The following is an 11,302-nucleotide window of genomic DNA, read 5'->3' on the forward strand; positions in this document are numbered from 1 at the left end:
CTTTGCTTACATGCTCACCATGCCTCTCAGAATGTCTATCTAACAGCAACTTTTTCATGAAAATAAGAAACAGCAGTCTTTCTGATCTTTTGGAACGAACTTTCAGGTGAGACTATGATCGAGATTTTTTAATATTTATTTACCTTATGTGATACACATTTTACATGTTCTTGCTCATTAAAGAAGTTAGTTCATCAACAACAATCCATCCTGGACAATGTCATTATTTAACAAGGCACTTGGGTGTAATCTAGACTGAAGCCTCCTAGTCCAGTGACGCCTCCAACTAGCATTGCAGGGAGAGTTCGAACTCCAATGGCAAAGGGCACGTTCGGTAGGGCTGTAAGAAAAAAAAGTAACGAGATTACATATCAAATTATTGGTAACGGGATAATCGAAAACAAACGGACTTTTGAAAAGATTATATATTGTAATTATAGTTACTTCCAATAACTTTAATTGCAAATGCAAACAATTACAGTAGGCCTTATGAGAGCTAACTAACTAGTTACCCAAGTTTAAAATACAAACGTAATTCAGTGTAATTTTCTATTGCAAATGAAATCAATAACAGGTACTTAGAAACGTGATTTTAATTACGCAACTACAATTGGAATTGGAATTACATAACAGTTCTGTAAACATATTCTGATTAGCAACTGCCTAGTTTTTTGACTGTGGAGATGAGGGTCAATCTCAGACAGTTTGATCCTAAATATTATAAGAATACAACTGGTCCGTTTAACGAATTCCCCTTTCTCTGCAAAAAATGTATCCAAAATGCCGCTCTGTTACGTTAAGAAGTAACTTTTTAAGACAATCTGCTGGCAACGTTTGGCCTAATGACGATAGTTTTGGAAGCCAGACAAACAAGAAACAGATAATGATATACTCACATGGTAAAGATGATGGAACTCTTTGGTCCGGTCCGCTTACCGATCCAAAGTTCTGGCCACATCGCATAGACGGAATAACGATCACTAATATAGAGAGAACAAACATGATTTCTCATTACAGATAACTCAAGTTCTTCCGAATGTGGAATTGCTGCTAAACTCTAGCCAGAAAACTACTCATATGCCAAGGACTCGGTGTCAACAAGTGCTTTGTATACTTACCCATACGGTCGTTGTCGTGAATCATCACGGAACTTGGAATGAGAACATGACTCAGTTTCATGCAATTGTCCTAGGAAAAGAAAGAAGCTTAAACAATCTTTGTGGCAAAGTCATTAGGAAGTGTTACGATTTTTCGGTATGCATTGGTTCTTTTCACTAGGGAAGATCCAAATTTCTAGATTGACCGTTTTGACCTCGAAGGTAATCAATGTATTATGAATGAATCAAGTAACCTAGTTCCAAGATCGTTTCTCATAGTGGCCCATAGATAGCTCAGTGCCATGAAAGGTTGAGAAATTAAGGACCCCAAAAGGTAGTGCCGATTTCACGCTCAACCTTTCATGGCATGACGCTATCTATGGGCCATTATGAGAACCACAAAAGTGGCCGTTTTTAGAACTAGATTACGCGCCTCATTGATGTGGTTCGAGAGTCGGCCAGGTTCTAGCCATCTAGGCATGAACAGGTCCAACCAACAGATGGGCTGATTTTCTGACCGTTTTTTAACTTATCAAAAGCTATTGCATTTCCTTGAAAGTTATTGTTCCGAGTATCGGCAACGGTTATATATTGATCATCTATATTTTGTACAGCTTTTGTGTAGCTAGGTTTCCCCCAGTGTTGTATATAGTTTTTCCGCTCATAAAGCAGTTGTTTCAACCCGCTACAGGCGTTCAGACGTGTTTTCTTGGGCTCGTCGAGTGACGCTCTGTACAGTTATTGTTTATCTCATGCAGATAAACTTACTTGAATCATGTTGGCGTTGCTCACATCAAAAGGATCCGGTGTGACAATGGCGCTCTCAGCCACGGAAAAACTGCAAAACCCTGGAACAAAACCCATAACATTGGAAATCAAATAGTTATTAGAACCATTCATAGAATTTGTGAAAATAATTGGTGCCCCAATTTAAGGGCTTACTTCACCTTCTATACTCTGACTGGGATAAAAAAGGAATTTCGTCCCTCTTTGTTTATACCTCCATCTGGTGTGGAGTTTGGAAGTGCGATTAAAGAATTTAAATAACAAAATTGCAAGTGAACGGCAAAGTTACAATGCGTCTTGCAAAATTGTCTGCCAATAAAAGTTCAACTCATCAATGACAGATATGTGTTTCTCACCTTCTAATTGACGGATGCAATTGTTGTAATTGTGGCCTCCAAGAAATTGTCCCCCGGCGAAATTGTAAGAGGTCACTGTACCCGTCAGACCCGTGAAGTATTGAGTGCAACCAGAGGGAGGTCTTGAAATCAAAGTATTGAGTGAACCCATGAGAATAGAATGTATTCAAGATGTAATATTGCAACACAGCAATTCTAGTTTGATGCAAACTACCACTACCACAAAATCACACGTCAGAGCGGGAATTTTTGCAATAAAAAATTGATCTAATGTCAAACATGGTCTTCATAAAGGTTTTGAACACCCTTTCAATTTTCGAATAATTTGCTACATCACAAAAAATGTTTCATATTTTTCATTGATGAATTATAGGCCTTAAGGGGGGCACTCAAGAGATGGCTTTGAGGGTTTAGGTAATTCCATTGTCTTCGTACCGTCAGTGGCGGAAAGTGGATCACGGGCCGCTTTGCACTATTAGGCGACAGGGGACTGGTTTGGCCGTTACTGTTTGTTTGGCTTTTTTAGCACTGCCAAGGCCTGCACCATGCATGTTTCAGTTCAGAACCAAAACATTGGCACCAAGGTGGACATTTCATTCAAAATATAGCAAATTACTAATCTGAGAAATTGCTTTAAACTTATTATATCGACGGAACTGGTGACCGAATTGAGTAGAGTTTTAGGCGTCGAGTTAGGTCGAGGTAAAGACGTCCGGGCTGGTTGATTTAACAACTTGAAACTTGAAACAAAGAGATTTGGCTGGCGGGTAAGTAATTGATATTCTTTGCATGTTATGTGTGCCTACGTGTCTATGTTCTGGTTCAAAACCATATCATCCATGATTCAGACCTTGATAGTGCTAAAAAAAAAAAATCAATCTCAGCCGTCCAAGAGATCACAAACAGCCCAAGACGCGCTTTTTTGCCGCTGGCGGCAAGGAGATAATGAAATCACCAAAACCTTCAAAATCATCTCTTATATTACTTGGTATTATATTTTCTAGCCCAGCAGAAGCAATTTCGATCTTCCAATTATTTGCTAGTGACTATCTGAAGTTCAACGTTTTGAGGAGAGATTACCGGTGACCTTTTGTGTTCAAAAAATAAACGATGGATAGTCATTATCTTCCAAAAAAAAAGATGCTCGAAAAAGTTGTGCTGACGTCATTGCGTTTTACTCACCTTTTCTTAAAGCAAAAGTGACCTCAGTCAAGGTCTTACTCAAAAGATTCAACTAAGCAACCAAATCGCGTTCTTAAGAGCATATCAAAGACTCACTTAGAACATGAACATAGTTTGTTACAAAACAGTTGCTTCAAATCTGGCTCTCAACCTAGGAGCAACGTAACAAGAATGAGAAAAATATTGGGAAAAATTGATAATATAATTCATATTTGAGAAAAGTGAATGCAAGTTTTCAATCTTTGCCTTGTGCACTAGCTCTTTATTAAAAAAATCACTCCTTTGCAAGCTACTTTTCAGTTTTCAAATCAAAAAATTTATTCCAATAAAATTTGCTTTTCAACTCTTGGTCATCCCATGACGTGGAACAGAATATGACATGTAAAATTAGGCACGAAAATGATTGAATGTGTCCAAAAAAATGATCACATGTAGTTGAAAAAGCAATAAGTTGGATGAAGGAAGCAGTTGGCTAACTTGTTTATCATAACATCATAACAAAAGCTAACTACAATATGCTTATGTTACCTCAGAGGACTATCACATGGAATGTAAGAAACTTTGATGTTGTACTGTCGGGGACCAGGAGTAGTGCCCAAAGAGATGGCCAGTGATCCTGCATTTCCCGTACTACCCGATTCAAAGTACACTACAAGTAAGACAAGCAAAATAAATGGCTGAACCACAAAGCATTATTGAAAACTGTTTGATCTCACAATGTTGACCAGTGAGCTGACCGCAAATTACAGGAGGGAATGCAGCAGCATTGTTGGAAAATCCACTGCCCACCCGCAGCTCAGCGCCAGTGTCGCCACATTGTCCATCTTAAATATGAATAAGCGTTTCAAACATGAATGCAGATATGACATGTGTTAAAAATGGCCTTTCTATGAAGTGAGGTTGCATCCCACCACAAAAGCAGTTGTAAGTTTTGCAGGTCTTACCGGGGAGTGTTGCCAATGGTAACGTCGTGGTTGGTTGAAAATCCAGTCTAAAAGTTAGAAAAGTAATTGAAAGCCACATTAGATCATAGCACATCCTCTCAAATGTATCCGCTTATATGGATAGTCTTCTTCTAGAGGGAAGGCGAATTTTGTTCGGACAACCACTAAATGAACAACCAAGATTAGTGACTTCGACTCAACCAATCTCAAAGACCAATTACTGTTTTTAATACAGCAATCCCAACATCAAGATTTCAGGGTGGCCAAAATGATGGCCTGCATCCTCATTCCAAGTCGCTCCTCGGAGGAATGTTGTAATAAATGTCAAAACGAATCGTTGTTATCCTAAAGTTTGCACACTTTCACATCAATCTAACAATGGGACTTTCAATTTATGTTGGAAAATCTCAATTGCAAATCATTTGAATCTTTGAAAATCTTTCCAGGTGTGCTCCAAATTTAAAGTTTTGTTCCATTTTTTCAGTCATCAATTAGGGGAAGTTTCTACCTCATTTGCTGAAGCAAAACCCCATCTATGCGGAGACACTCAATTTGCTCATTAAATGAATTGACAACAGAAATTGGTAGCTATTTGCTCGGGTCGTAATGTTAAAAATAAGCACTAATCTCAGTCAGGATGTCTGGATGTATGGAAGTGATCGTGCTAATTTCACAATTGACTCTTCATTGCTAGGCCAGCCCATGAGCGCGTGGAATTCGACGGGGGCGCTAAATTCAAGCAACAACCAATAGTCCTATTCATTCTCCTCTCATTGCGGACAAATGAACGGAAAAAACAAGAATACACTCTAAGATGCTATCAGAACTGCTCTAAGAACTATCACATCAACTTGCCCTCTTAGGTCAATTTCCAACATTTTTCGCTGAAATTTTTTTCTGCTGATCTATTCTAACGCCATAAATACACCACCAACCCTTTTGAGAGGCCTTTCAAGTCCTTTAAAGATTAAAATTACAAACATTTTTGACATCCAAATAGGGACAAACAGGCTATAGAATGTGTGTTTGTGGCACACCTACAAATTTTCTTGTTATTCCACTCTGGGTGGAATATAAATGTAACGATCCAATGAGAAAATATTCTCGCAATAAAAAAAAAAGAACAAATTTTCATCGTCATCTTTTTCCATTACATTGTGCTACAAAAGCTAATGGCGAGTTTGGAAAAAGTGATGTTTTTTGAGTTAGTCACCAAAAACTTGTGAAACTGTGTATTTCCTAGTACTGTTTTTAGAAATGATGCTTTCAAAAGTGTTGGCGTGTTATCAATCACTTTTAATGGTTTGCAGGATTGCGTTCTTCTCCAAATGGCAGGTGACTGCAAATTCATTTTCTTGTTTCATTTATTTGCGCGATTGAAGGATTGGATCAAAAGCTCACCATATACAATGTGATTGAATAACCCTCTTGTGGTGATCAATACAATAACCAGAAGGGGGCTAGCTCATTCATTCTGTGTTGAGTTACGTCGTGAGTTTTGAAAGGTGATAACTTTTGATAAGGTCTTTTTATCGAGCTAAAAATAGGGATTGGAGATTGGAGAAGATCTCAATGCATTGACTCAAATCGGAGTTGCTACTTTTCTATCTTTGCGTTTCCTTCCAGATTCCAGACCTTCATGGACAGCCCGAAAAGAATCTTCCTTTATGTAACGGGTTATTCGTTCAAGATTCTTACCTCATTTGGCAAATATCTGAAAGATGACAATGAATGGTTGAAGGTTTTGACAGAAAAATCGGAAAAGGGTCTTACTGCTATCAATCCTGTTGAAGTTGTAGGTGCATGTTTTATCAGTTTCTGTGGTTGGTGAAGGAAACCCTTCATTCTAAAAAGTATCAGTTGAATTCAGATAAATTGTTATTGTTTCATGTATATACTAGTAGTTTCTTTCATGTACTCACTCTGATAACAGTGCAGTTCTGAAATGGAAATATATCAATTCAATTTGGATTTAGCTTTTGGGATGTATTCTTTTTATACTTACCTGAGTTACTGTTCCACCACAGCCAACAATTGAAAAGCCACAGCAAATACCAAAGCCTGCAAAATAAATACTATTCATGCACCAATAATAAACGGAGGCAAAATTGAATTTTTGATAAAATATCATCAATTAGAATCAATGCATATCCTAGAACAAATTCAAACATGCTTGGCTTTTCTAAAATTTGTTGAAAGCAATTTCCAACGGCTATGTAATTGACTTGACATTAGAAATACTCAGGTCAGAAAAGAATTGGACCAACATTTTTATGCGACTCATTAGGGGACAAAGTTGTCCATTCAAAAACTTCCAATATCTACTTTCTACATATAATAACTGTTTACATGAATTTCTCGCCCAAATAACTTAATGTTTATTCTGATTCCTTTACATAAATAACAACATATTTTTCCGCGCTCTAATGTTAGCATTCTTACCCGCCGCACAGTTCCCAATTGTGTTTCCTCCGGCGCTGACACATTCTGTTGAGCTCATACAGGTTCCAATGTTATCTAATCTGCCTCCAGAACAAGGCTCATTCTACGAGAGGACAAGAACATAAAATCAATTATTGGGAATTTCAAATAAGACTGCTGTTACAACTAATTTCATAAATAGCGTCCATTTGGATTGGGCTCCTGAGGGAAAAGATACATTGGAATATAGTTGTGGCTACTTACTCGGAATCGCACAACATTGAAGAGGCTGAACAATCCTAAAGATGAAAGAGATAAAGACAACTTTAATTCCGTCAAGAATGCTCTTGAAAAAGATTTGAGACACATTTAGACGAGTTAAAACAATGACGTCCACCTCTCCTCTTTATTGGGCTCCATTATTGTTCAATTTGCTCTCCTCAAATATTCAATTGGTCATTTGGGCAAATCCTCAGATTTCTCATGGAATTTGGAATGTGGAATTTGGAATGTGGAATTTGGAATGTGGAATTTGGAATGTGGAATGAATGAATCACATGGGAGTTGCCACAAACATTTAGATAAACGTTAGGCTCCACCGCTTAGTTCTTTTTTTTGGTTTGGTTCATTTTTGAATTTGTGGCAAATTGTTAAAAGGTTTAGATAGAAAGTCTAAGGGTTATTAACATTGTGCTAGATATGGTTTAATTAAGTAAAAAAAATGTAGCATAGCCAACTAATCGGTGGAGAATAACGTTTACCAAATATCTATAGATTTAATGCTCAATTTGTTGGACTGTACGTGCAGCTGACGTGTTGTCCTTGCGTGTCTACTTCACTTGATGAACGCGTTGTTGCTTCAAAAAATTGGCATGCTTTGCAGATGAAGAACTTCCTTCCTTTTGATATGAGTAAAGTTATGTTGATGGCGTTGAAATATCTTGAAAACGAAGGGAAAAGTCCGATCTCACTGTTCTCAGCTTCAAAATCTACCCTCCCAAAACCAAATGATAAAAAAAACAGCTGACTTTCAGTTCGCTTCTACACCGCAAGATGTCAGGATTACCTCGACTGCATATGGTTTGAAGCACCTTGCAACGTTGACTTGAGCGCCATGTAGATGGGCATACCTTGCTGAAGATTCGCGAAAAAATTCCATGTTAATTTAAAGGAAGTAAATGTCTTAGATGCATTATATATACCACTCACACCTTACCAAGCCCCAAAATAAAAACATGTTGTGAACAATATCAAACCAAAATTGTCTTCAAATGCATTTGGATCGTAATGGCAACTAAAACCGTTAGAATAGCATGTTTTATTACAACTATTTTCTAACATAATTCGTTTCGTTAATAATACTTAAATCAATCAAATAAAAACAAAGTGTAAAATATTGAAAACATATTGCACATACTTACAGATGAATTTCAGAGCCATGTTCTGCTCCTCACTTTGGCTGAGGAAATGAGTAGCACGGGATACAGATGAATCTCACCGCAACATTGCTTGCCGTTTGAACAATACCAACATGGCGGATAGTTTTAATCGAATACTTACGTTTTTGTCTGGGCTCTTCTTCTTCCAGTTTTAAGGCCGAAGTCCCCAAAACGAGCAATAAAATGGGAACGAAAGTAAGAGGACCGTTCAGCTTCATGGTTGTCTTCAAAGTGAGTGCTTAGTCATTCCCGAAGAGACAAAGGCATAAGGCAGGTATTTGGAAAATCAAGTTTACCGGGCTGTGCACATTTTTTTGACTTTGATGCCATGATTGCAAAGGCAGCAAAGGGTTGGCAAAAACAGCGTCGTCTTCTTTTTGACAGCTAATGTCCAGACTAATCCTCGGATGGCGGAATACAAACCCCTCCAATTGGGTTAAGCAGGAGCATTTTTAAAGGTTGAACAGGCAAAACTCCGGACATTTAAGAGTTGTCATAACGTTTGAAGTTGACAAGAAAAAATCTTGGGTACACTTTTGAATTTTCGTTTTGTTTATTGATGTAAAATGTCTTTACTTTTATGGAAAGAAATTTTTTAAGAATTGAGACACTGGAGGCTTTAGAAGAACATCCCCGAAACTTCATTCTGCACCAATTCATTGAAAATAAGGATGCCAATCCATCTTGCCACAAAACTTGATTTGACAATATCAACGAAATAAAACGTATAAAACTGTTGCATGAGCATGATACAAAAGTTATTTGATATTTACAAAATAAATCCTTCAATTTTCAGGCAGAGATGTATGTAGCCATGAGAGTCAGGAAACTTAATCATTTGTTCAAAAGGTCATAGAAAGGTCAAAGTTAAGGTCCTAGAAAGCTCAAGTTGTATGTACTTTATGTAGAGGCATTATTTTGGCACAACTTGGGTCACTATGGTGCTAAGGCCAGAATGGCATGGTACGAACAAAATGAAATCAACATTGCACCCAAAGAATGGAACCCAGAAATACGTCCAATCAAAGAAACTTGCTCATTCGTGAAGGGAGTTTTGAAGAAAACATACTTGACTGTGAAAACTAAAGCCGAATGTAATATTAGGTGGTTATGGGCAGTCAGGTAGGTCGATTCTGCCCTCATGCAGAAGTTGATGCCTAGGGTGAGGAGGGAAGTTAGGTGTCAGGCCTTTTAAGATCAATAAGACTCTGCTTGATAGTTTCATTAATTAGAATACCCTTGTGTAGGGTTACATATTGTTTAAGTTTCTAAAGCTAAGCTGCATAGACTAAGAAAGTCCCCATTTTTTACAGTCCTGATTTTTACATGTTCAACCTTTGCCTCACCAACTTTTGGAGATTGTCATTGCCTCAACAAAAACAATTGACAATTTACGTGTATCCAACCAATTCCCAAAATACTTCTGTTGAGAGAAAGCTTTTTTCAAAGTAATGGTCATATTCAAGATAGAACTTATATTCATTTTTTACTCCTGCTCCCATTATTTCACTTGCATAGTGATGGGGGATGGATGTTCATGGTTCTTGTGAGAGCATGGTGCAATGGAGAGCACTTAGATTCAGTTCTGATTGCGCCAGATTAACCTTGGGATGTCTCAGGGACTGGGGGAAATTTTGACGCCTCAATGGTGGGCATGGTGATCTGCATGGAGGATGACCTTTAGTCAACAACAGAAGATCTTTGCTCAATCCTCTTGGTCACCTTTTCATATCATTGGTTTCATTTCTTTTGGACAAAATGCCCAACTTCACAATGATCAGGCCTTTTGTGGTCAACTCCCATAGACTTGTGTGACGGTTTGTGAGTTTTAATCCCTTGTAAACCTTGTTTCGTTTGACTTGAGTTGCAATTATTTTTGCTATTTTGGGAATCTGCAAAGAATATCGTTATTAAATTATTGGGCTCAATAGTTTACCATAAATCATATGTAATAGTGTATCATGTCTACATCTGCACTTGATAACATCTTTGACATTTTTGGCCGTAATCTAAAACAAAGACCAAAAAATAAACTGCAATTAAAATGTTATCAAAATTGATTAGATGAATTGAAATCATAAATTATCTCAATCTGAGCCAATTACTTCTTACACACATGCAATAAACTTAATTGGTCATTTTCGTCTTTTATTTGCGTTTACCTAGAACCAACCCTAGAGCCAAATAAAAGAACTCCTAGAGGATCAGGACGGGAAACAAAAACTATCATTTAATGCTGAACTATATATCAAAGAGCAATAGCATTTCTCTCATATTTTTTTAGTAACTGGCTGGAGGTGATGCAACCAAAAATACTAATTGTAGTGAAGTAATCACACCTCTTTGTCCAAATCGTTTTGTTGAAGTGTTTCAAACAAAGTCATACAAGTAGAAGTCTGGCAATGGTTGTTGCTTTGTACTGACCTTATGTAAAAGTCAAATTTAGCCCGAAAAATGGGAACGGTCCTATCACTTTGAATCATCTTTTCTCATTGGCCAAGTAAGGACGAACAGGGGAAATTTTTGACAATGGGTCGGCATGTAACATAAGAACATAGCCTTCTCTTTCAATTTAGTCTTGAATCGGTTTTCCCGAAACTTTCTTATTAGCTGGTAAAGTACCAAAAATGTAGAATTGATGGACATCCAACGATAAATTCATCTTCTGAATCTACCATTTTATCATAAACTCAGGAGTCAGGGGGCAAAAGACAAGCTTTTTGTGGTTTAACATGTCACTTATAGCTAAGGTTCTCAAAATTATGCATAAAAAAGGACCTCAATATGCAAATAAAGATGCAAAAAATCAAACCCAGGATGCAAATAAGGATGCAACCAAACTTCAAAGATGCTTTATATTGTTATGGCCATACTAAGATATTTTCAGCAAATCGTTAAGCTGCACACATATTTTCTAATAACAGTATGCTCTGATTCCAGTGGATCAGTATCTGAACAGTAATTTAAGACTTAATTTCCATAACAATCACAGGTGTGGTCAAAACAACCATTTTGACTTGTCCCCCTGTACCGTACATCCGCCTGTCAAAACAACCATTTTGACTTGTCCCCCCCCC

General features: G+C 37.5%; 1 protein-coding gene across 1 annotated transcript; it reads right to left on the minus strand.

The window, feature by feature from the left end:
* Positions 1 to 118: 118 nt before the first annotated feature.
* Positions 119 to 8,462, minus strand: LOC131891548 (uncharacterized). The gene is made up of 15 exons (XM_059241154.1): positions 8,347 to 8,462; positions 7,051 to 7,085; positions 6,808 to 6,910; positions 6,371 to 6,426; positions 6,288 to 6,305; positions 6,139 to 6,211; positions 6,064 to 6,079; positions 4,366 to 4,412; positions 4,138 to 4,245; positions 3,950 to 4,070; positions 2,240 to 2,361; positions 1,866 to 1,945; positions 1,119 to 1,188; positions 897 to 980; positions 119 to 340 (listed from the first exon to the last, which is right to left on the minus strand). The coding sequence occupies exons 1-15, from the start codon at positions 8,441 to 8,443 to the stop codon at positions 228 to 230; spliced, it is 1,143 nt and encodes a 380-aa protein (XP_059097137.1). The 5' UTR covers positions 8,444 to 8,462; the 3' UTR covers positions 119 to 227.
* Between the last annotated feature and the right edge of the window lie 2,840 nt (positions 8,463 to 11,302).

This window comes from Tigriopus californicus, chromosome 12 (genome assembly GCF_007210705.1).
Source record: "Tigriopus californicus strain San Diego chromosome 12, Tcal_SD_v2.1, whole genome shotgun sequence".
NCBI lineage: Eukaryota > Metazoa > Arthropoda > Copepoda > Harpacticoida > Harpacticidae > Tigriopus > Tigriopus californicus.

What these genes read in the sequence shown, in the direction of transcription:
- LOC131891548 (XM_059241154.1), bottom strand. Translation starts at nt 8,443, where the DNA reads ATGAAGCTGAACGGTCCTCTTACTTTCGTTCCCATTTTATTGCTCGTT. An exon ending in TCAATGTTGTGCGATTCCGA is followed by an intron (nt 6,911 to 7,050) that starts GTAAGTAGCCAC and finishes GTCCTCTCGTAG; the next exon opens with AATGAGCCTTGTTCTGGAGG. An exon ending in TCACGACAACGACCGTATGG is followed by an intron (nt 981 to 1,118) that starts GTAAGTATACAA and finishes TCTCTATATTAG; the next exon opens with TGATCGTTATTCCGTCTATG.